General features: G+C 35.4%; 2 protein-coding genes across 2 annotated transcripts in view; one reads left to right on the top strand and one right to left on the bottom strand.

The window, feature by feature from the left end:
- Nucleotides 1-2099: 2099 nt before the first annotated feature.
- On the bottom strand, nt 2100-6161 carry pimr68 (Pim proto-oncogene, serine/threonine kinase, related 68). Its single transcript, XM_021466467.3, has 7 exons — nt 5960-6161; nt 5532-5747; nt 4900-4992; nt 4355-4733; nt 4027-4203; nt 3526-3614; nt 2100-3401 (listed from the first exon to the last, which is right to left on the bottom strand). Exons 3-7 carry the CDS (start codon nt 4990-4992, stop codon nt 3390-3392), a joined length of 750 nt encoding a protein of 249 aa, XP_021322142.2. The 5' UTR covers nt 5532-5747; nt 5960-6161; the 3' UTR covers nt 2100-3389.
- A 3729-nt stretch (nt 6162-9890) lies between these two features.
- The window catches only part of ano8a (anoctamin 8a), a 30144-nt gene continuing 13105 nt past the window's right edge, over nt 9891-26929 (top strand). Inside the window, exons 1-12 of the mRNA XM_002660812.7 lie at nt 9891-10273; nt 13542-13652; nt 15429-15561; nt 18078-18216; nt 19505-19601; nt 20258-20374; nt 20850-20977; nt 21090-21251; nt 23304-23456; nt 23560-23686; nt 26395-26450; nt 26835-26909. Of these exons, the coding sequence (XP_002660858.1) occupies nt 10255-10273; nt 13542-13652; nt 15429-15561; nt 18078-18216; nt 19505-19601; nt 20258-20374; nt 20850-20977; nt 21090-21251; nt 23304-23456; nt 23560-23686; nt 26395-26450; nt 26835-26909 (1317 nt within the window). The 5' untranslated portion in view covers nt 9891-10254. The remainder of the gene's footprint in view (nt 10274-13541; nt 13653-15428; nt 15562-18077; nt 18217-19504; nt 19602-20257; nt 20375-20849; nt 20978-21089; nt 21252-23303; nt 23457-23559; nt 23687-26394; nt 26451-26834; nt 26910-26929) is intronic.

The raw sequence follows: 26929 nt of genomic DNA, 5'->3' as shown, positions 1-26929 counted from the left end.
TGAGAAGTAAATAGGTTCAAATTAAAATTTATTTTCTTCTGAATCCAGGAGTCACTACCTACAAAAATCCAATTCTTACAGCAATTTCAACATAATCAGCTATTGTTATCAATGTGAATAGCAGAGTAAAGCTGTAATACTAATGTTGTTGTTATTACCTGTAAGCAGGGGGCGCCCTACACTCTCAGGATTAAAGGAACACAATTACTTTTCAGGATCTTTCAGGTAGGCCTCATTCATTCATTTTCTTGTCGGCTTAGTCCCTTTATGAATCCGGGTTCGCCACAGCAGAATGAACCGCCAACTTATCCAGCATGTTTTTTATGCAGTGGATGCCCTTCCAGCCCCAACCCATCTCTGAGAAACATCCACACACACATTCACACACACACACACACACTCATACACTATGGACAATTTAGCCTACCCAATTCACCTGTACCGCATGTCTTTGGACTGAGGGGGAAACCGGAGCAACCGGAGAAAACCCACATGAATGCAGGGAGAACATGCAAACTCTACACAGAAACGCCAACTGAGCCGAGGTTCAAACCAGCGACCTTCTTGCTGTGAAGCGACAGCACTGCCTACTGCGCCACTGTTTCGCTCCTCAGGTAGGCCTACTGCACACAATTTAGATCAGGGTGTAAATTATACATTGACTATCTGGAGGGTAAAATAAAATATATAGGGATAAAAATATTTGTATTATCCAATGCAGCTGATTTGTGAGTATCCAAACTGAGCAGTACCTGAAAGAAAATGTGTGCAGACCTGAGGCAGGTGAGCGGAAAGTTGATGTCTGGTTAACAGGAGAGCTGATCTGTGATAACAAGCCCATCGTGCTTAATTAAAATTAGAAGATGTGAGGAAATTGTTTCATTTTCCATTGTATTGAAAATATTTCAGAACCTCTGAGAATCAGGACCATTACCAGCCAAATAGTGCTTAAAATAACTTGGCTTTACCTGTCTAATATATTGAGTACATTTAATTCTTATAGCCCTAAAAGACTGCCGATCAGACATATTTTTAAAAAGTCTTTGCTTAACGCCATAGAAAGTGTTTTAGAAGAGTTATAACAGAGATGGAAAGTAATGTACAAAGTCAAATGCTTTTGGTATCCTTGCTTCTGTTTTACTGACATAATGAACCTATAAAAATGATCACCCCTTTGAAATAATTGCTTGATTTTTCATACAGCCAGAAATCAAATCACATTCCTAATAACTTTTCCAGCCTTTTTTTGTTTTTGTAGCCCTGTGCCTTGCTACAACTTTGTCGCAAAGGTCTTTTGAAAGCAGAGTGTAATGTGAGTAAAGGTATAGATTTTTCACAGGATATGACTTTCTATAGACACAGTATATTGGTATATACTATGCATACAAGACCAAACATCTGAACATGTATGTTACTGGAATATATGTAACTTTTACTTCTGTACACCCAACTGAATAAAATCTTAACATCATGTGATCACTGCTAAATCCAATTCAAACCTTACCATTTGTACTTAATAATGAAATAAAAGTGAACTTTTAAGGGATTCTTTAAAGTATCTCATGTCCAAGCTTAATATTTGTGCAGACTGAGTCCTCATGCTGGTCACATGTGTTTTTTTCTCTTACTGTTGATGTAGACTTGACAATAATTACATGCCTACGTACTTGTCAAGCTGAACAGTCATCTGCAATCCAGCCATAATGTAGCCTTTAGAGAATATTCTGACTGATGGTGACAGATGATATTTTTATAAAGGTGATATTAAAGTCAATTTCTAACTATATAACTAATATAAAATTAATGTATGTAGGCGTAATTGGGATGCAATAACATTATCTCAAGCAATAAGTTGTGACAGCTGGTCTATGACTGTGCCTCTACAAAAGTAAAAGGTGACAGTTCCATAGTTTATTTAGTCTTTAATTTAATGACATCATATTAAAGTCACTGGGAAAAAATAATGTGGAAAGTTTCCCAAAAATCAGTCTTTCAGTTTTCAGAATCATGGTGAGAAAGTTGAATCTTTATGATCGCCCTCTACTGGGAGAATAAGAATATTAGGTAAAGTCATAAAGTAACATTAACTTGCCCTTTACTGTTGTTTTTAAAGATGTTTTTTATGTAAAACATTTTAAAATGGGAAACTGACACGTCAAATTATCTGAAATTACAATTATGTCTATGTAAAATCAATTATATGTTTAACAGCAATTTATACTACTAAAAATCTTCCAGTAAAGGTCTGCAGATGTATACTAATCACAATTACACTGAATATGTTCATTCAATCATTTTCCTTCGGCTTAGTCCCTTATTCATAATGGGTCGCCACAGTGGAATGAACCCCCAACTACTTCAGCATGTTTTACACAGCGGAAGCCCTTCTAGCTGCAACCAAGTACTGAGAAACACCCATACATACTCACATTCACATACAATATAGTCAATTTAGTTTATCCAATTCACCTATAGCGCATGTCAAATGAAATGCCAACTGACCCAGCCAGGACTCAAACCAGCGACCTTCTTGCTGTTAGGTGATTGTGCTAACCACTGAGCCACCATTCCATGCACTCTGAATATGTATTTTTATTTATTTTTCACTGTAGTCTACTAAATTCTAAAACTGCTTGCCATACCTCTGTGGGCTGAACGTCACTTGGAGCTGTTCCTTACCTGGTTAATTATAGTAAAATTAATATTTAAAGTAATAAGCACAACCTGCTAAAACAAGAATGAAATGCATAACATAAACTGTACATACAGTATAATATGCTTCTCTGTAAAAAAAACAACAACACATTTTTGTGCATTTTCACAATCATTTGTTATTGTGGCTGAAAGCTGTAATATATTTCTTAAGGAATCTCCAATGAAAGGAAATATGGAGGACCTCAGTCAGACTCGTCTTGGACCAGAGCAGCTTTAGCAGTAACCTCTGGGACCAAAGAGGTTAAGCAGCTCTGACGATTTGTGAAATGGTCATCTGGAGACTTGGTGGATAGGGAGCAGCAGTGACAGGAATGTTTAACAAAGCCTTTGCTGGATTTGCTGGAGAGGCCCTGACAGGATCTCTGGACCAAAGGCAGCTGACCAACATAGTGGCCATCTTCTGATTCATTGGTGAGATGGCATCTGGGAGCTCAGCACTAGTGGCAGAGGCCTCTGGCATGGCAGTAAGTGGGACTTGTGTTTCGGGCATGACAGAGAACAAATTCATCCCCAGGCAGTCGCTCTGCAAGACGCGAAAACAACTGAACTGCCTCAAGTCAAGGCACCAGACGCAACCAAGGCTTGCCAGCAAGACGCTAAGGCTGCTAACCTATCTAAAATAAGGATGTATGGGAAACCCATGTTATCCCACCAGATGCAGGGCTCCTTCATGACTACAGGGTGATCTGAAAGACATTTAGAATTGAATTGTTCAGATAATTAAATTAGCAAAAAAGCCAAAAAAGGTGGATAAAACATCAAAATGTCAATTTATTTTCATTATTATTTAGCCAGTCTTAGATGTGCTACCTTGAACCAGTTATGGGAGAGCAGCTCATCCAAAGGCAGCCTCTTCTCAGGATTGCTTTTAAGGCAACCCCGAATAAAACTGCAGCATTCTGTAGAGACAGACAAAGAAATGTCGAGTTATTACTATGCACTCGTTCTCTAAGCTAGAACTGTAATATCTGCACTCTCAGGAAATAAAGGTATGCGAGCTGTCACTGGCGTGGTACCTTTTCAAAAAGTACAAATTTGATCCTAAAATGTCCATATTAATACCTCAAGGGTACATATTAGTACCTAAAAGGTACAAAAGTGTTCCTCTTAATTTTTTTAGGTACTAGAACATACTTTTGAGGTATCAATATGGAACATTTAAGTACAAATGTGTACCTTTTGAAAAGGTACCACACCAGTGACAGATCGCGTTTATTTCTGAGAGTGTACAAGATTCCTATGCTATCCATTAATTCAGTGTTTTCTCTATTCTACACGATTAACAACTGCAAAATGTAATAATACTTTTACCATCTGAGTAGCCAGTCTGGAACCAGATATTAACGTCCATGTAAGCGATGTCGGAGCAGTCTGGGAAAAAGCTTGTGATCATTCTGAACAGTAGGACCCCTAGTGACCATACTGTCGCCGCTTTCCCATGGTACTCTCCCATCTCAATAAACTCCGGAGGGCAGTACCTTTCTGTTCCTAGAAGGAAAGTTTTGTCACATGTTTGCTTTATCGCTGCATGTTCTCACTTTTGCTGTTCTCAATTTAATCATTGACCTCTCCTTATCTGAAAATGCATTCAATGTTAATGTCTAGAATTCAAGTGACATGTTCAAAAGATGATACATACCTTTGTAGGTGTCGTAGGATGATGTTCTCAGGAGGTCCCCACATCCGAAATCAATAAGTTTTACCTCTAGGGTCTCCACGTTCACCAAGAGGTTTGACATTTTGATGTCCCGATGGAAGACCCCCCGAGAACAGCAGACAACAGCAGCATCAATGACTTGGCGCATAAAATAACGGGCCATCTCCTCATAGAAGACGCGGTCATAATGCAGCCAAAAAAGATGCATATCCATGCAGGGTGAGGGCCGCTCTAGGACCATAATATATTGGTCATGATGGTCTTCCCAATCCAGCAGCTGTATAATGTTTTTACAGCTGGGACCTTGATTGGCCAGCAATGTAAGGGCCACCTCAAGGGGAACTGGATTGGCATGGTCAGGCTAGAAGAAAGAACATTTTTATCATAGTAAGATGGAAGCAGTTTCTGAGATACAAATTTAGTCCAGTCAAGTTTGTCTACTGAAATATTTGTAATCCATCATTTACATTACAATATTAGCAATTCCAAACTGAGCAGAATTAAGACAGATAGAGTAGTCTACTTACAAGGCTGATGTACGGCTCATTTTCTACTTTCGCTGTGAATTTCACAGCCACCTGATGGCTGTCTTCACAGCGGGTCCCTTCATAAACTGTCATCTAATAAAATATAATAAAAACATTAGTAACATTATATTAGTTAATATGTACTAACTGAAAGAGTTGAAAACATAATAAGAAACTCAAAAAATCTAATTATGATTATTACATGAAGAAGCATCATTTATTTACCTGCTAGCTTATACTTGTATTTATAAATACTTCAGGAATCAACTAAGAAATATGAACATTTGTCTTTTCAAAAAGTCACAGTGCCCAAATAATTAGTCAACCGCAATTACTGTCAAATCATTATCTAAAAACAACAACAACAGCCAGCGGCAAAGCAACTGAGGGGACAGGGGGGATACGTCCCCCTCACTTTTAGAGAAAGTCCAATTAGAAACAGTTAATTAATGATTGTGTAAATGTAAAAAAATGCAAACTTTTGGTTCTCATACAGTTGTCCAGCTCGTTTGTAAATGTTCGCTAAACCCCTGACACAACTATAAAAGCACTAAAATGATAAAAACAGCATTAAATATATAAAATTATGTCTGTGTGTGTGTGTCATAATTTAGATTATGACAGTAACTCACCCTCAGTCTTTATGATCTCAGTACAGTCCAGCTGTTTCAGCAGTTGTGATTCACTCACATCTGCTAACGAACTGACTGGACCGTCTTGATCTTGAGGTTGGACTTCATTCACTTCAACTTCCTCGGCAGTGGGAAGGACATCAGGACTACTAGTAGAAGGATTTTGGTGATCATTGTCCTCAACAGAATAGACAATGTCCTGCAGAGAAGTTGGATCTAAAGAAAAGAACATTAACCACATCAATTACACTTTTTTGTTTTGTTATTGGAATCTTAAACTTCTGTTAATCATATCTATAATGTAACATTTATCAAATCATGCAATAAAGGCATTTATCTGTATGTTTACAACATGTGATGGTGATATGTAATTTTTTATTGTGTTTAATGATGATTAAGAGACTTAATGTTCAGAGTTGGTCATTTACCCTCAGTGCTCCTCCTGTATGGGGTCTCAGTGTCCTGGTCCACCTCACCCTGCTCCACCTGAGCTCTGGTGGATTTAGAAGGGGATAAACAAGAGAAAAAAGAGGCCAAACTCTTGAAACCCCTACTCTTTGGCCTCTTCTTTTTTGTTTTCTTCCCTCCTTTCTTCTTTCTACCTCCCTTACCGACAACCACAGGCTTCTCGTCAAGACGAGGATGGAGCTCCACCGTGTGGTCGGTGGGAGTCAGTGCTGGTCGGTGATTGGCTCCGTCCACGCACTCAACTCCTCCCTCCTTCTCTTTACAAGATTGTCGCTGTCCTATAGTAAACGCAAAAAGTCGCACTACACACTGTAAACACTGCTGAAACACTCAACTCCTAACTCGCTACAAAGAATATGTGTATAAATAAATTTGACTATGTTTTAAAAACATTTTCATATATTTCCACCTGTTTTATTTATCTCAGCTTGTCATTTTTATAACAGTAAGATAATTTAGACATTTATCAAGCATTTAACACACTCTTTTTACTAATTTAGTCTCAATCAAGCTACTTTATTTTATTTATTCAACTCATCGTACCATATTTTAATTTCCTTATTTTATAAAAATAAAATTATTAAATTTTTTTTATTTTTATTATTTTTTTTAGCTTTTGATTAAATTGTGTATTATTTAATTAGTATTTTCTTTATTTTTTGCATTGTTAAAATAATTATATAGGATAAATATAATAATATATAATATAATACCTATATAATTATTATATAAAAATATATAATAAATAAAATAACTAATAAACAAAGATTCTATTAATATTATTATTATTATACATTTTTGTTTTATACTATAAAAATATATATTTACATTTGTTAATATCAGGGGCGACACGGTGGCGCAGTAGGTAGGGCTGTCGCCTCAGAGAAAGAAGGTCGCCGGTTCGAGCCTTGTCTGGGTCGGTTGGCGTTTCTATGTGGAGTTTGCATGTTCTCCCTGCGTTCGCGTGGGTTTCATTTCAGGTACTCCGGTTTCACCCACAGTCCAAAGACATTCACTAAAGGCGAATTAGGTAAGCTAAAAAAAATTGTCCATGTCCATGGTGTATGTGTGTGTTTCCCAGTGATGGTTTGCAGCTGGAAGGGCATCCATAAAACATATGCTGCATAAGTTGGCAGTTCATTCCGCTGTGGGGATCCCAGATTAATGAAGGGACTAAGCCGAAAAGAAAATTAATGAATGAATTTGTTTATATATTTGTCAACAGATATGCTATTTATTGATTAAATTAAATAAATTACTTATAGGTTACACTACACTGGAATAAAATGTACTCAAGAGATAAAACTTACATAATTCTGCTGATGTTACACTGCAGTCTTATAAAATGAAAAAAAAATTATCTGTGCAACAAATTAAACATCATTTTCAACATTAAATCACAGCATGGTGAAAGGTACAAAAAAGTCAAACATATATGAAAAACAGGTTTATTTGTGTGTGCATTAATGACATCTGCTCAAAAGTTTTTCCAAAAACAACACTCAGAGAGACACATAATATTTCAATAGGATCTTCAGGCCTCAGAGACAGTCAGGCCTCTACTAATGTTCAAGTCTACACAAACAATGTGTTTCTGAGCAAGCTTTAACAAACCAGCATACTTAACAAGCTTTACATGGTCCAAATGGTTATTTATAGTGTCAACCACAGAATGATGATTTTCATGAAGTGCAAAAATGAAGTATGTTTCTTTAATTCTGAGATTACACAAATGAGAAGCTGTCAAATTCTTTGAATATGAAAGTGTGTATAAATTTGCAATTTCTTGATCTTTGTCTTTCACTTGAGGTTGAGGATGCTGAGCCCTTCAGTGATGTTTAAGTATAAACTGGTGGTACATCGTGTGACCCTGGAAAACAAAATTGAGCTTATTACCCGGTCAAGATCTTGCTCCATAAATACATTTTGTAAATATGCTGTAAATAAATTGTAAACCTTTTTATTATTAATCAGTAGAAGTACATTATTTTAAATATTTAGATTTTTTTTAAAACTCTCAGATATTAGGTTTTTCAGATAGTCTCCACCCTGCTGGAGGGGGTGGTTACCTTTTCTCAAAAAGTGGACCTTTTTACAGTTATAAGCCTCATTTTCTAATAAAATATAAGATTTAAATAGTACATTTTAGTGACATTAGGCAATATTTTAGCTGGATTTGTCGGCTGGTCTTCATAACTATACTGTTTGAGACCTAAAAGAATTTTTATTTGCTATCAAAATATCTTGATACCAAAAGAAATGTGAATAAATACTTATTTTTAAAATAAAAATGTATTATATCTTAGTATGTCATTAGAAAAAAGTGTCATATTGTCATTTAATAGGCAGAACAAACTGACCAGCACATTCAACTTTTCTCAATTAGAATATGGGCATTTGAATAATTAAAAAACATTATTATTAAGACATAATAGTAATGCAGAGCTTCACAATTTTTCTATTGTTAAAAAGTACATTTAGAAATTCACGGATGACAATATTAGCCAAATTGTTTATAAATTGTATCTTTTATTGGTCATTTTTTATTTAAAAAATAAATTCCCAGATTTAGAATAAGTCACTTGTAAAAACTTTTTTCTATTTAAAAACAAGACAGTAGGTCAGTAGTGAAAGATGACTTACGTCAGATTATGTTTTGTTGCACAGCTGAATGTTGGATTCATGAAAAATTTTGCATAAGTCAAAACTGATTAGCTGAAGTCACACCGAAGGGATAGCCACGGTCTCCAAAGGGATGCTTTTGGGTTATTTTCACAATTCATGATGGTGTAACAGTCTAAATAGTACAAATAAGCTCATGTAAATGACAAATTCTGGGCATTTGTCAGTGATGGGTGGGTTTTTCGAACCACCTGAACCCCCATACATCAATGGAGAATATATTTATTTAGCTTTCAGATAATATTATTATTACTTATGTCTGTTCTTTTAGTCCACAAAAAATTACAAATTAAGTAAGTCATAGTCTACAGTATATAGTGAAAAATACTTATTAATATATATATATATATATATATATATATATATATATATATATATATATATATATATATATATATATATATATACAGTTGAAGTCAGAATTATTAGCCCTTCTGAATTATTAGACCCCCTGTTTTCCCTAATTCTGTTTAACAGAGAGCAGATTTTTTCAACAAATTTCTAAACATAATAGTTTTAATAATTAATTTCTGATTTTTTTTTATCTTTGCCATGATGACAGTAAATATTTGACTAGATATTTTTCAAGACACTTCTATACTGCTTAAAGTGAAAGGCGTAACTAGGTTAATTAGGTTAGGTTAGGGTAATTAGACAAGTTATTGTATAATGATGTTTTTTTTCTAAAGACTGTCGAAAAAAAAAAAGCTTAAAGGGGCTAATAATAAAACAAAATAAGACTTTCTCCAGAAGAAAAAACATATCAGACATGCTGTGAAAATTTCCTTGTTCTGTTAAACATGATTTGGCAAATATTTAAAAAAGCTAAAAAAAATTCAAAGGGGGGCTAATAATTCTGACTACGACTGTGTATGTATGTATATATATATATATATATAATCGTATATAAATGCCTGAAATAAAACTCAGATCTCAAACTAATTGTTTATAAACCTATTGTGAAGTTTATGTGGGATAAAAGACAATGAGTAAACTTTAAAGAAGTAATCTGCAGTCTAAAAAACTCAAAGTAAAAGACAACCCGTAGGCTACTATATGTTCAGCGTTTTTAGATTCGGATCCCTTTCAAATCCAGTCTTTTGTCTCACCTGTACTGAATTTCCCTCTTTTTTGTCCGCGAGCTCTTTGCGCATTCGCTCTGATTGGTTCCCTTCAGCACATCTATGAATTATGCACCGCACGTTGCGTAATTTTCCAGTCAGGATGAGACAGATGGCGCATACAACTTACTGAGCACAAGTTACTGACGAAACAGAACAGAGAATTACGGCGAAATAACAGCGCGATGCGGCCAAATGTAGGGTAGGAAGAAATGTAAGCTGGACGCAGCTCTCCTGATGAGGAAATCCTCTGAGTGTTGACAACGCCATGGATGATCAATGTCAGCATGTGACTGAAGGTTTATTCAGCGGTCAGCGGACACTCTGCACCTGTTTGCATCGGGGAACGGCTGAAGAAGCTTCGCTGGACGTGGCCGAGCAGTTTCAGCACCAGCATCAACACAGCTGACGTATTCACGGAGCAGAGCAGAGCACAGCGAAGGGCTCACGCGATGTCCTCGGCGGTTTTAGGTGAGTGACACTCCAATAGCCGTCATGCAGACGCTTGCGTGCTTTTATCCAGCTGTCGCTGGTGAGTTCAAACCCAAATATGCTTGTTTGTATATAGCTTTGTTTTCGGTATAGTGCACGACAAGATTGAGGCAGAATACAACACTATAGGTTGATATCTGAAGGACTAATATTTGTCCAGTAAACATCAGTTGCCTGCTCTTTTATCGTTTGTTTACATTGTATGCAAGTACTGATAAATGGTAGACGCGATTCACATGTATGTGCCATTCACATAGCACAAATAAAACCAACAAAAGACGTTTTATGAAAATCTCAGGAAAATACTGTGGTCATTCAGAATATTATTACCATTATGTCATTCAAATCCATTTTTATAGTCAGTCATCCTATTCCATGCATGGGTGCACTGAGCATTTAAAATTGCTTTAAAAATTCTCTTTTGATGTTTACTATGTTTGTATGCAGTCACATGAAGCCAGCTTTACAAGTAAACATGGCATATTCGTTATCTCTATTGCATTTCTATGGTATTAACATTAGAATAGAACCATATACCTAAAAACAAATGTTCTTCATTGACATTAATTGTAAAATGAATCACATTTCACATTTATAAAATCTTAATATTCCACAAAAGCTTCTTTACACTATAGAATAAAGTTTCTTTAGGTTTTTTTTAAAAAAAAAGGTGACCCCAAATTAGTTCTTATGTGGTTTTACAACAAAACCCTTCTTTAGTATCTTTTGTTTTTATTTTAAGTGGTATTTGACGTCATTTGTAATTAGATCAACACCTTAGCATCTTAAGTTTTAAAGAATTAAATTTTATATAAGCTGCCAAAGTGAATAATGTTGGAACTTCACTTGTTTTCTTCACACCTCATGTAACTGAAAATAGCAGTGTGACACAGTGGTCACAAAGTTGACAGCATCTTTCACACCACAACGTTGGTTCCTCTGAACAACTGCTGAAACATATAAAACAAGTGCATCCACAGGACAGCTCTTTTAAACATATTGGCTGTAGAAAATAAAGACACAGTGGCACATTATCCCATTATTAAACTATCCCAGCACAACACGATTTTCATATACATCTAAAATTCAACGTACGTCCAACTTTAAGGTCTGACATCAAAGAGATGTTGGATTTTGATTTCAACCAGATTTTCACATATGACCTAAAATCAACATTGGGTTCTGATGACAACCCAGTTGTATTATAAATATTTTCAATATTGAAATATGGGTCCAGGACGTGAAAATAATACCTGCACCTGGCTGTAACTGGCGTTGCACTAGGCATTGCATTATGCTGATTGTGTATGTTAGGCCCCAAAAGTGTGCAATTTGTAGTTGCTAATTTGAACAGGTTGAAGTTTAAATATGGCATTGAAATACTGCTTGCTTTCAAAACTAGACAGTCATCCATTCAAATAATTTTCCTAATAAGTGTACACTAAAAAACAAACAAAAAAAAAAAATGTAAAAATTAAGTTGAACATTACCAGTTTAAATTCAGCCCATTTAAATTGTTTGCAACAATTTGGCAATTTTTTTTTTTTTTAATTTTCTGCATCTTTGACTTTGTTCATCTCCAAACTGATGCCCAAAAACCACCTTTAAGCAAAAGGGCAGAGAAACTGTAGTTTTATTCAACAGATGATGTTGTCAGTTCCAAATTACTAGCTTCATTGGGCCACTACTGCTGCACTACAGAGCAAGATTACTGTTAGCTCAGTTTGAACATGGTAACAATAATCTAGCTCAGTAAACCACAACCATTTAAACAACAGCAACTGAAAAACTTTTCCATCACAAACACAAAATCAAGAACAATCCAACAACAAATTAGTGGTTTTGATTTACCTAGGCAAATATTTCAAAACAATTTGTATAATTTTCTTCTTCTCGTTACAGAGAATAAACTAATGCTGGGTTACCACACGTGCTTCATGTCACTTGCTCTTGATTACTCGCAGGATGTTTCTTGCCCCAAGCCAAGCAATGTTCCACTGGAGTTTAATATTTGGAATGTGAATGCCATACACTGACGAATGTGTTTTGCATTTGATTTAATTTGTGATGGTGAATAGATGTTTAATTTTGGTTAGCTAATGACACAACCTAAATTTAACTAAATATCAACATCTGCTGATGTTAGGATTTGATGTCCAATGGACGTCAAATTGTGACGTTAAGATGATGTTGGATTTTAGTTACCAGATCTTATAAGTACATGTCAGTGTTTGATGTCAAAATTATGTTGAATAAAATGTTGAAATTTGGTTAGTTAATGACAACCTAAATTTAACTTAAAATCAACGTCAAGTGATGTTAGACTTTGACATTGTATAGACTTTTCGTTAAGACATTAACTGATGTTGTGTTTTGGTTTGTTAATACCAAAACCTAATACCAATCAAAGATCAACATCTACTGTTATTACAATTTCACATTATATGGATGTCACATTATGACATTAATATGACGTTGAATTGTAGTTTGATTTGATTTATTTATCTCGAACAGAAATACCATACATAAGAATTCTCTAAGAAAAAATACATTTCAAAATGGTCGAAATGGTGTGGGATGAAGCACAAGCACAAGTAGTTTGTTAACAACATAGCATAAAACTAACCAAAGATGAATGGCTAATGATGTTAGACTTTGACATTGTATGGCCGTCACATTCTGACATTTAAGTGACGTTAAACTTTAGTTAGATAATACACAACATAAAACCAACCAAAGATAAACGTTGACTGATGTTGGACTATGACTTTGTATGGATGTCATATCGTGACGTTTAAGTGATGTTGGATTTTAATCAGTTAATGCCACAGCCTAAAACCAACCAAATTTTATTGCCAGCGGACGTCAGTATTAGACATCAAATTAATGTTAAATTTTGGTCACCCAAAACCTAAATAGAAAGATCAATGATATATGACATTTTGTGCCAGCTGGGTAAAGTTACTGAATATTACCTAAAATTAATCCATATTTCTGTGCATAATGTTGACTTTTAAATGTTAGTGTAAGTGTAAAGTTAGGCTAGGTTTTTGTGAATGCGGACTTGATTTGATCTCAGGTTGATAGCTCAATTGATTTGTAATGGTGTGTATTGAAATATTTCTTTGGTCATTTATTTTAACTATTGAGAGAAGCTTAAGGTTGATGCAGTGATACAATTTATATATTCTTGTTGCTGTGTATATGTGACATTAAAGCATTAACTGTTTTTCTCTAACAAATACAGAGAAGTTGCTGAGAGGTCGGCTCTTTCATGCCAGACAGTACCTCATGAGGCACAAATCGACCATCACAATGGCACCCACTGAAAACTGTGATATCCTTATGACATTCCCAGGTGTGAAGGTTATGTCTTTCAGTTTTGCTTGTTTGCATTTAATAAAGTCAAAAAGGATAAATGCACTAATGTGTGCCCAACATTAAAATATTTGATTGTCCTACAATAAACTGTGCGTTATGAAAACCGTTTACCTAGATTTATTGAAGAGCTCTATTTGGAAATTCCATTTAGAGTTTTGAGTTTGTAGAGTGAATTTGTATCAAATATAATAATTAAATTACAACCATAAATAAATTATCTTTGCTGTTTCTGTTTAATTTATTGCAGGTAAACGATTTAAATTATTAAATGTAATACAACACTGCATTATGAATTAAATACAATTAATCCAATTGTTAAAGTCAAACATTTTATTGTTCCTTTAACCTGAATGGTCTAAACCCACTTGGAATATACATAAAGTAACAGACCTTAAAGGCACAGTATGTATTTTTCGCATTTAAATAAAGGTGGAATCATGGGAATTGTTCGTCTTTATTACAACATACAGAACTTCTGGAGAGGTCATGTTCATGAATGCTTTAAAGTATTCAAAATATGTTATCGTGGTATATGAAAAAGAGCCAACAAAGTGAAATGAGAGCACTGAAAACATTGCTGAGGAGAGATGCGACACAAAAGCAGCAGAGCTTTTATTATACCACAGTCAACCACTTCCAGTTCTCCTGGTTGTGATCATGTGGGGAAGAAGCTGCATGGTTTATTATATTAATACATTTTAGTTTACTGTTATAATGCAGCACCGTGCAGTAAAATGCACAACATATTAAGGGCGTATTCAGTGTTTCCCTGTTTCTTATCAAATTGAGGGTGGGTGACATCATTAGCATGGTGATGCATGGTCTTGTCACCATTTAAAATAGCAAATGTTTCTTCGGAACATTTGGGATCATGTCAATACATAAGTCAGCAAAATATGTAACACTGTTCTAATGGTTTTTGCATATTTTAATGATTAAACTCTTACATATTATGCCTTTAACACTAATAGTACCTGGATGCAGCCTTTATGATGCAAGCTGACACTGCATCTGTCAGAGATGCAATGTCAGACTCAATGCAGTCAATGGAGCTAGTGACGTCACTGTGATGGTATGGTTAGGGGTGGGGTTAGGTGAGCTCATTAAATAGCATTGCATGCAACTCAGATTGCATTGCATCAAGTCTGCAGCCAGATCCCTCTCTTTAGCACCATTTGCAAATGTTAAAAATCCACTTTATTATTATTAAAGGTTGCAATGACTCCACAAATACAAACATCTTGATCTGTGGCGTCTGGTCATCTATGAGTACTTCCCATTCTGGGATATTGCTGATACACACATTGTCATACTGAAACAATACTATGCACAGCGGTGCACCAATAAAGCAAACAATATGACCACCTCCTTGTTTTGTTGGCCAGAACAGTGCAAGAATTCTACAAAAATCAGCTGTCCTGTGGTTTCTGGCACTGAGAGATTTGCAGTAAATAATTTTAAATCCACTTCGCAAAACAATTTATCAGTTAAACCTTTATTCCTATCCATTTTCCCTGTATCCAACAAATTAATGATCATCTAATCCATCCAGATTTTATATATGGGTTTAATTAAGGAGAATATGTGACTGGTCATAATGTTTTGAATCATCAGTGTACTTATCACCTTAAAATAATAATGTAAGAGTACATATCATACTTTTCTTTGTTTATAAAACATTTAAAGTGATCATAAAATGTGAATTTAATGGCATTTTTAATCTGATGTACATATGGTATCATCTTTTCCACAGACACCACAGATGACCATACGCTGTTATGGTTACTTAACCAAATCCGGTTGGGAATTCCACAAATCAGAATCCAGATCCGGCAGCATAAATACACACACACCTATGCATTCTTCATTACCTCATCCTTTGAAAAGTAAGGCACAGCATCATGTTCCCATTCTTACAGTTTGTTTCAGATGGAGGTGGTCTGGAGTTTGTAAACGGGTTTTATTATGAACACCTGATACTCACTGCATTGTTTATATTTTCTGAGAAGCAGTGAATCGATGCACTGAAGAAAACTGAAAACCAAAACGTCTGTTGTATTGTTTTGTCCCTTGCTTAAATCAATACATATTATTTTGGATGTTTTGGCTGTCCGCTTTTTTCCTTGGTCTTGTTATAATGGATTTTTGCTTTTGTTTGTATGCTATTCTGGTGTCTATAGAAACTCATTGTTAAAATGCAATTTAAAAAGCTAAATATTTATCCAAAAATCTTTTGAATTAAATAAAAATGAGTCAAATTTACACTCTCACAGTGCATTGTGGGAACTTGATCTCTGCTCTGACAACATATTTTATACTGAAACTGAACATATTAATACTAAAAAATTCAGCAAAATGATATTCATTGGCGTGGATTATTATTGATTTTAGTTTGAAACAATGTATTGTTTGGGTTGGTCATGTACATTGTACAACAAAAAAAGGTGATGAGATGTCTGTATGTTTTCTTATATTTTACAGATTTATTTCTATATAGATTGTATCTTTTACAACAAAATGTATCAAATAACTAAAATAGTCAATAAAAGTCACTTTGTTAATGTGCGTTGTACATTTTCAACACTCAAAGTTCTTAGAGTAAGAATCAAGGTGAATACAGGAAACTATATATTAATGGATATTTTAGATAGTGTATCTGTCCACTCAGTAGACATGTTAGACACTGACAAAATGATCATTGCGACACTGTGCTGAAAAACTACACTGTAAAAATATCTGGTAGTTAAAAGTTGCATGTGGCTTGTGATTTTTTGTTATAGGACCATGATCTCTGCTCCATTAACTTTTGATGTTGAAATTTAAACTCTGCAATTAAATAGTGCAGTTAAAAATGACTTTTATATTCATTTACATTTTTAGTAGTAAAACAATTCTATAAGAAATGAGGCATCAGCAGTATGTCAATATGGAAGGATATATAGATGACTAACGTATGTTCCTAAAATATAATAAAATATGATGCATCAATTATTTGCATTAGATATTCATACATTCATCATTTTTTAGAAGCACTTTTATTTTGACACTCTCCGCATCTTTATGTCCATCTACTCATTTCTGCTAGTGCACATTCTGGTGTTATTTACTCACTAGATTGTCTGCATGTGTGCCTTATTGCAGTTCAACAACAAAGCAGCAGCTGCAATCAATTTTAGACACATTTAAGAATAATGGATTATTTATTTGTCATGTGTTAGTTGATTATTTCACTATTTATTTTTCCATATTATTTAAAAAACAATGTGTATGTTGTTATTTTTTTTAAATAAAGAATGTGCAGTTCTCAGAGAGTTCAGTTTACTATACACATAATGTATGTTCATAATATATACTTTGGTTGCATTTATGAGTTCTGTAAATTAGGCAGATAATATCTTTGCATCGATAAATTGTTTAATATTCCACTGAATCAAATTGAATTTAAATAATTTTGCAGAGTTTCCTGAAGTATCGACAAATATCATATTACTGGAATATTGACATTGTATTTTATTGTGATGAAACATCTGATTTAGGGCAAGGGATGTTTATATAGCACATTTTATACACAGTGGCAATTTAAAGTGCTTTACATAAACAGAAATAAAAGAGACAACCCTTATTTACACCCTTAATAAGACATAACATATATAGAATATAGACAATGCAGTTTCTAATGTCAACGACTCTCACTTTGTTAAACTTTTCAGCATCAACAGGTGTTGCAAAACAACCTCAAGATCCCACAATGCAAAACTAAAGTAAATGAATGAAAAAATCCACGAATTATGAATCATACTTTTCTTAAATAATAATAAATCTCAAATAGTTTGCTCTTTTATCATTTTTACAGAAACTGAAAATGAAAACCATAACATCAGCATAAGTCTTAGTGAGTCAGTATAGCATAAGTCAGTGTTTCTCAACCACGTTCCTGGAGGACCACCAGCTCTGCACAATTTTTCTGCCTTCTTAACCAAACACACCTGATTCAGATCATCAGCTCATTAGCAGAGAATGAAACACCTGTAATGGGTGTGACAGACAAAGGAGACATCTAAAATATGCAGTGTTGGTGGTCCTCCAGGAACGTGGTTGAGAAACATTGATATAAGTGAGTCAGTATTGCAGGTTCAGGAAAAAGGTGTATATATATATATATATATATATATATATATATATATATATATATATATATATATATATATATATTTATTGGTCCCTGCTGCTAATAAGCTGGCATAGCACGATGTGTGCATTGTGTCTCTACAGTGTCTATCGCGTACCTCACAGCAACATTGTATTGTGTTTTTTTCATATAAGATATCTGAAAGGCTTGACAGATGGTCACTTGGTCCTAAATAAATACAGCAGCTGAATGATGGTTGTTTTTTGTCTTAAGCTTGTTGCGTGGTGCCGAACAGATGGGGATGCAAAAGGCGGTGAAGCAGCGCTTTGGAGGCGGCACTCGCAGGTTTTCGTGTGAGGAGGATGACATCTATGAGAACATCGAGAGCGAGCTGTGTTTCTTCACATCACAGGTCTGCCTTTAATCTCTCTCCTTTCCAGTCTCACACAATCTTTTATCAGGTCATAAACACATAGCTATTTCACATTGTGGTGAATAGGTTGCTAATTATTATGATTTCATTCAAACTCTTTAGTACAGTTTTCTGAAATCTGTTTACACCATACTATTGGTTTGGTTTTTGCGTCAACCCTTGATGCTTTTTTTTTTTATTGCATTGTACTTTATTCATAGAACTTTTTATGAAAACATTCATTCTCTCTGCACAATAGTTTCCAAAAAAAACAATTTTTAAATAAAAAATATTTCCCAAATAATGTTTAACAGACCAAGGACTTTTCATAGTATTTCCTATAATATTTTATCTTCTGGAGAAAGTCTTATTCTTTTTATTTCGGCTAGAACAAAACAAGTTTTTAATTTTTAAAAAAACATTTAAGGACAAAATTATTAGCCCCTTTAAGCAATATATTTTTTTCATAGTCTACAGAATAAACCATCATTATACAATAACTAATTACCCTAACTTGCCTAATTAACCTGTCACTTTAAGCTAAACACTAATATCTTGAAAACTTATCTAGTAATATATTATTTACTGTCATTATGGCAAAGATAAAATAAATCAGTTATTAGAAATGAGTTATTAAAACTATTATGTTTAGAAATGTGTTAAAAAAATCTTCTCTTCGTTAAACAGAAATTGGGTAAAAAAATAAACAGGGGGGCTAATAATTCAGGGGGGCTGATAATTCTGACTTCAACTGTGTGTTAATAAAATTATCTCTGTGTTATTACCTGATAACAACTGGAACATGCACCAAAACACTAGCAAACAATACAACAATTATGCAGCACCATGAAAAGAATTTCAGCCAGACTAATGGAGTGAGAAACAAAATGGACTGACATGTAAAAAGGAAGGAGAAAAAAATTATTACAGAAATAAAATAATTACAGAGACTTTGTTAAAGTATACATCTAAGGAAGGGGCCCATATATTTGATCATACATCTTCTTTTTGGCAACTCTAGAGAATCGTAACCTTTACAGCTTGAGTGTAGAAACCATTTCAGCTAAACATTTAAAAACATTTGGAGGTGTTGTGGTTTTCCACTTCCTCAGAATCACTCTCTTGACCAGCATTGTATTGTACTTATAAATGTATTGTACTTATAATTGCATTGTATTTAACTTCAATGGACAACCAGTCTTGACCTGTAGGGCAAAACGGTTTGTGGCCATATGAAATGACATTTTCTTATGTGTTGATGGGTTGTTTTTATCTGTTATTTCTTTAGGAGCGTCAGGGTATTATCAAATATTGGTTGGATAACCTCCGAGCCAAACAGGGCGAGGCACTTCATAATATCCACTTCCTGGAGGGTCAACCAATCAGTAGATACAATTTTTTTGCTTCCAAAACAATGGTCTCAATCTCAATTCCTGGAAGGCCACAGCTCTGCAAAGTTTAGCTCCAACTGCCTCCAACTCACACCTGCTTATGCCTCATCCACACTTGCAGCCACTTTGTTGCTCTGGGTTGTGACCTGCTGCAAATGCAGGGGTGCGTAGGTCTACATAACAGAGAATACAACCAGCCTCTAAGCGAGCTGAGAGAGGACCATCTGAGCTCTACTGTTGCTACCAATGGCTGTGGCTCAAGAAAGTTGCTCTTCATTTGCATAAAGTTAAATGATTCTCAACTTTGTCGCTTCGCTAGACACACCTACCTGGTCGCTAATGGTCGCTGTCACTCGCGTAGACGGAGGTCGTCAGAAGTCGCTCACTCTCCATTGAAATGACGGGTTGCTTGTCGCTTTGCCGCTGCAAGTCGCTTGTAATGTGAATGAGGCTTTAATCATCTTTAGTAGTCTTGAAAGCCTTGATTAGTTGGATCAGCTGTGTTTGATTAGGGTTGGAGCAAAAGCAGTGCAGAGCTGCGGCCATTTATGAAAACAAGTTTAAGACCTATGTTCTAAAGTGTTTTGGTTTTAGTTTAAGAATACATTATTTTTGGCCAAAATCAGATCAATTTTTTGTTTTTCTTTTAGTACCAGAGCTTATTGCCAGGCGTGTGATTCTTCAAATGTTCCCTCTTCATGAGCAGAGAATCTTGAACCAGTTGATGACGTCCTGGGTTCAGGCCGTCTGCGAGCGGCAACCTCTAGGTGAGAACGATTACATATTTGCCAATATGCACAAGACTCAACCAACTTTTAGTTATTCTAAGTGGTTGTGTAAAGAGATTCCTCCTGGCTAAGGCTCTTCCTTTAGCAAACAGACTCATGTGTATCTACCTTATTTCTACAGCACCGACTGCTTTGCTGTATGCAAATATGAGGCGCTAGAGTGTGAATTCTGAACAAGAAACTACCAGTTGATACATGTCTTGTTATGTGTGATTACATTTCCTAAGAGCCTCCTTTAAAAGGAAAATATGATTCATGTTTAAGCTATGGAGTTTGCTTTATTGCTGTTCAGACATTGTGTATTTTACATTAGAATTCAATGTCACAACAGGCCTTGAACATGTTTGGGAGAAAATAAAATCAACAGATTATTTTACCTGTAAAATTGTGCAAATATCCCCAAATTAGTTTCCTAATAAAAATGCTGAACATTATGTTGCCTTTTTTCTGACAGATGATGTTTGTGATTATTTTGGAGTGAAAATCGCTATGTACTTTGCATGGTTGGGTTTTTACACCAACTCTATGCTGTATCCAGCAGTGATTGGCTTTCTGCTCTGGATGTTTGCTGAGTCTGATCAGGCAGGTTGCTTTTTATCTTGATATCACAGTCCTACAATTCAAGAATGGAAGTATACAAGAGTTATTTTCAGGCATTTTTTAATCACCAACCCTTATTTCTTTTAATATGCAGACAAGTCAGGATATCTGCTGTGTGGTATTTGCCATTTTCAATGTGGTCTGGGCAACACTGTTTCTGGAGAGGTGGAAGCGGCGGGAAGCAGAGCTGGCGTATAAGTGGGGAACGCTGGACACACCAGCAGAATCTCTAGAGGAACCCCGGCCACAGTTTCGGGTATGCTGATATCGTATTTATATAACCTTGTTTTCTTAGACACAAAGGGCTAGATATACAAAACAGGGCAATTAGTGTAGGAGCGCTGCCCTATAAAAGCACCAGTGGGAGTGTGAAGATCTGTGGATGATCTAATGATAACGCACAAATTAAAGCACTCAGACACAGAACTTAATTTACATAATGACCAACTAATCTACCAAGAGCTGCACAAATGAAATCGCAAACAAGCAGAGCCATGTATGATAATAAGATACGGGTAATCTACTAACAACACAGAGGCTACATTTTAAGACAATAGCGTAAGTCTGTGGTTCCCAAAGTGGGGGTCGCGGGACAATGACAGGGGGGTCACTTGGTTGCGGCAGGAAGGGCATCTGCTGCATAAAACATGTGCTGGATAAGTTGGCAGTTCATTCCACTGTGGCGACCCAAGATTAATAAAGGCATTAAACTGAAAAGAAAATGAATGAATGAATGAACATAACAAATTGTTCTCACAAGAACGCATTATTTATTGTAAAAACTTGATTTCCATGTCAAAATAAACTGTGTAGTTGTAGTGTAAATAAAAAAAAGTAATAAACAAAGAAAATGAAGGAGAGAATGGTTACCTGCTGAAGCCATGCTTGCGGATGTTCTGCTGCAGGACTATTGGTACATCCAGTCACATACTATCTGTCGTAAATAGTATACAAAAAAGATAAAAGAACTAGTTAGTGCCGAATTATAGTGTTTAAATGAGTATTGTAACGTTGCAATAGGAATCTTGAGCTCTGAAATTTGAAGGGGGTATATGCAGAGGTATGCAGAAGCACTTGTTTCAGTAACCCTGGTCAGTCGCTTCTGGTGAACTGTAAAAAAAATCGTCTCGTTTTAGGTCTGTTTTTTTTTTTATTAACAATTTTCACTGCCTGATTGATGATAAGAGAGAAGAGTAATACACATAATATTAATCCAGAAAGTCATTAAAAGCAATCCTGAACAGAAAGGTTTTAACCTGGGATTTAAAATTGGAGATAGAGTCCACCTGACGAACATCTAACAGAAAGGAGTTCCATAACTGTGGTGCTATGCAGCTAAAAGCCTTGCCACCAAATGATTTCATCTTAAAATTTGGAACTGACAACTGTTCAGCCGCAGAAGATATCAGTGAGCGCCGAGGAGTGTACCGGTGAAGAAGATCAGAGAGGCAATCGGGTGCTAGGTTGTGAAGAGCTTTTTTAGTTAATAAAATAATTTTATATTGTACACGATAAAGAACAGGAAGCCAATGCAAGTGAAAGAGAATTGGAGTTATGTGTTGATAGAGCATGTGCGGTAGGTGAACTGGGTTAGCTAAATTGTCCATAGTGTGTATAACGTTGTCCTCCAGATTGGGGTTGAGTGTTGGGCTCATAAAAAAAAGTATTTTGTGCGGCTAAATATCAATTTCGATATTTTAACTTCATTGCTAATCATTCACTGAATGTTGTTTGTAATTTCTGACAGTAGTTTTTAAATGACAAAAAAGGTTTGCACTGGTCCAATGTTTTTATGTTGTTGTAAATCTGTCCCAAAAATAATTCGTACACTGTAAAACCCCAAAAGTTAAGGAAACTTAAACCATTTGTGGAAACCAATTGCAACAAACTATTTAAGTTCGAAAACGAATCCAAATGAGTACTGTGAACTTAATCTATTTGATTACATGAAGCAATTTGAATACAGTAAAACCCAATAACTGAAGAGAACTCAAACCAACTGAGTACTTTAAAACCCAATAAATGAAGAGAACTCAAACCATTTGAGTTAAAAAAATAAATCTATATGAGTACTGTGAACTTACTCCATTTAACTCATGATCTTCAACTCTGAGTTCAAAACTCTTTTCAAAAGAGTAGAATTAACTTTCAGTCAATTTTTAAGTTAACTACACTCTTTTCATTTCATAAAGTTGACTGTTGGGTTTTACAGTGTAGTTATATCTATAGATTAAAAAGCTTTTCACTGTTTAAATAAAGCTCTGAACTAAACTGTCATTTCTGCCTGCCCTTTTAACATGTGCATCAGGGAGTAAAGCGTCACAGTCCAGTAACAGGCTGTGAGGAGTTTTACTATCCCCCCTGGAAGAGGAGAATGTTCCGCTGGTTTGTCAGCTTTCCCATCTGCATCCTCTGTCTCTGCTTTGTCTGCTTGGCCATGTTCATCTGCCTGGAACTACAGGTAGGAGCTCTCACATTTCACAACTTGCAGCTACAGGTTCTCTGACATAACTTCAATATAAAACACTGTCCCTCAAATACTCATGATTTCACATCTCTTACAGGAATTTGTGATGGAAACAAAAGAGTTTCCAAGCATATGTAGATTCATTCCAAAAATTCTCCTGGCTGTAACTGTTACTGTATGTGATGAAGTGTACAAGAAGATAGCTCTCTGGCTCAATGACATGGGTAAGGCCTAAATCAGTTTATTACTAAAAGAAACACATATTAAATATTATTTATAATATGTGTGTGCTGCTGAATTTAGCGTGAAATATAATTTGGGTCATTGGATTTTCTGTCTTGTTTTGACATCCTCATTGGAACACATTATTTGAGTAGGTGTGGCTACTGGTATGTGTTGAATAGGGTGTCAGTAAACACCCACTGGTAAAACTGGCAACCAGTTTTGCATTTTTGTAAGGTCAGCTTTGTGGCCACTGGATTAAACTTCTGCATGTGTGTTTGAAAGCTTAGGTCCTTCATAGAATGATGCTGTTGTGATTAAGGTCAAAAATGCATACTCAGTACATAACAGATGATCTGTAATGAAGCGAAATTAGCTCAGTTTATAAATATTATTGATCAATAAAAATGAGTTATTATTAATTATTAAAATTCTGAATTAACTTATAGATAATTTGACTAAATAAAAAAAAAGCATATATATATATATATATATATATATATATATATATATATATATATATCAATTATTCTCAGATTGTGAATATTAATGATCAATAATAACAAGTTATTATTAGTCATTAATATTCTGAATTAACTTATAGTTAACTTGACTAAATAAATATATGCCAGGGGCAAAGCAGTGGCGCAGTAGGTAGTGCTGTCGCAGCTCAGCAAGAAGGTCGCTGGTTTGAGCCTCAGCTCAATTGGCGTTTCTGTGTGGAGTTTGCATGTTCTCCCTGCGTTCGCGTGGGTTTTCTCCGTGTGCTCCGGTTTCCCCCACAGTCCAAAGAGATGTGGTACAGGTGAATTGGTTAGGCTAAATTGTCCGTAGTGTGAGTGTGTGTGTGGATGTTTCCTAGAGATGGGTTGTGGCTGGAAAAACTTGCTGGATAAGTTGGCGGTTCATTTCGCTGTGGTGACCTTGGATTAATAAAGGGACTAAGCCGACAAGAAAATGAATGAATGACATATATGCCAATGACTTCGCCTACTCGTCCGAGCGGACTCTGTAATTATTTATTTAGAGAGGGAATTATAACCACTTGTTAAGTAGATGAATAGTTTAGAAGTTTTTGGTATACTTATTTTAGTAAAGCTTTGTAGCAAATTTAAGGCTCTATCATTTAGGGGACTTTTTCTGTGAGGCAAACAATACAATCCATTTGATTATAATGGGATTTATTCACTAGTCTGACATATAAGAAACAAACGCACAAACATAACAACAAAAACGTGGAAGAAAAAACAATCGAGGAAATGAGGAGTTTAAATAAAAGAATGGCAAATCTACCTCAGCTCCACACACTATTAAGGTTCACCAAGATTATAAAAACACCTTTTTGATTAGGGGCACACAGCTTAACGCATAACTAAAAATACCTGTATTTCGTAGGTATTTCTCTTTCTCTCTTTTGCGCGAGTTTCTCGGATGCGCTGGTGGATGGAGTCCTTTAATGTCCTTTCTGGATGCGTGGAGCTTGCAGTGCAGAACGAAGAATATGCGAGCCGCAAACTTTAAACTGAGTTACTTTGCCGGAAAAATAAGAAAAAGGCGGACTCAAGCGAGGCATGCGGGTACAGAAATGCGGTTTGGGGGCACCTCTGAAAAGCTTCTTTTCGAGATCTTTTCTTCCCAGATCTGTGGGCGCAGATGGGTTTTACCTGTGGTGGCAAGTCACACCCATTATCTACTGACTGACCAATGGTTTCCTGGCAAATTTTGAGCGTGAGATTTTCTTTGTCTCTCTTTGACCGCTAATAAGCAAAATGAGGGTTTCGCCTGAAAGCATATGAAGAGATATTAACTCAGAGCATTAAAGAATGTAAGCCATATAAATTATGATCATGCCTCCTAGATCATGAGCTGCAGGATTGTGTAAGCAACGGAATGATACCAGACATGACACTTTTAGAAGTACATAAACATGATTCAGGCATTCTTAGCTTGTCTAGTGTCTTAAAAGGGCATATATAGAGAGAGATATATATAAAAGAAAGGTCAGAAATGAAATACAAAGTTTACAAACACATTACATTTACTTTTGGGCTGATTTAGGATTTCTGAGTCCATTTCAGTGTCTGAAGCCTTGTGTGTGTGTCTTTGTATGGGTGTGTGTGTGTGTCTCAGGAGGAAGGGGGAAAAGGAATTCCTTCAAAACTCGGAAAGAGAGCGAGTTGGGACTGTCCGCATAAAATGTACTGGAGTAATTAAATTTTCACCCAGAGATTTTCACCGCAGACGGGTCAGAGCCAGGGGTCATAAACCCACAAAATCAATACGTAATTTTATATCCGGACAGTATGTTACAGTAATGACACGCAAAGCATAATAAACCTGCAACAAAACAGTTACTCGGTGATATTACAGTTGTATTCAAGTATAATCAGCACAGCATCATCTTAGTTTCACTCCATCTAAAAATATATTCTATTTTTTTTTCCACGCTTTTGCATAACAAAGTGCCACAATGTTGGCAGACCAGCTTCCAAATTAGCTTTAGTTTTAAATTTAGACTAATAAGGAAAAGTCTTGAGTTCTGAAATGTAAAGGATGTTTTTTAATAGTACAATGACTACAATTATAGTACAAAAGATCAATGAAATGTTGATTTCTCAGTTTTATTACCCTTTAAATAGCAAACTGGCATTCTTGGTTATTTCAATGCTTGTCTAATCCTCAGTGTCACCTGTTTGTTCTTTTTAAACAGAAAACTACAGACTTCAAAGCACATATGACAACAATCTCATCCTCAAGACTGTTTTTGTAAGTTTAATAAACTGAGAGATACACTTACCGCCACTTTATTAGGTACACCTTACTAGTACCGGGTTGGACCCCCTTTTCCCCTATTGCTTTCAGAACTGCCTTAATCTGTCGTGGCATAGATTCAACAAGTTACTGGTAATATTCCTCAGAGATTTGGCTCCATATTGACATGATAGCATCACGCAGTTGCTGCAGATTTGTTGACATTTGTTGTTGCATTGTGTTGCTGCCATGTGATTGGCTGATTAAAACTTTGCGTTAAATAGTAGTTGGACAGGTGTACCTAATAAAGTGGCTGGTGAGTGTATTTAAAGAATGCATTAGTGTGATGTATAATCTGTGTGTCTACAATGGTTAAACATTGTGTTCTGCATTTTAAAGTTTCAGTTCATAAATTCTTACCTCAGCCTTTTCTACATTGGATTTTATCTCAAAGACATGGAACGGTTAAAAGAGGTAATGCACAGAAGACAAAG

The sequence above is a fragment of the Danio rerio genome, chromosome 2, assembly GCF_049306965.1.
Source record: "Danio rerio strain Tuebingen ecotype United States chromosome 2, GRCz12tu, whole genome shotgun sequence".
Lineage (NCBI taxonomy): Eukaryota > Metazoa > Chordata > Actinopteri > Cypriniformes > Danionidae > Danio > Danio rerio.
Note: the sequence above shows the minus strand (reverse complement) of the source record. Positions and strands in the feature narration are given on the sequence as shown.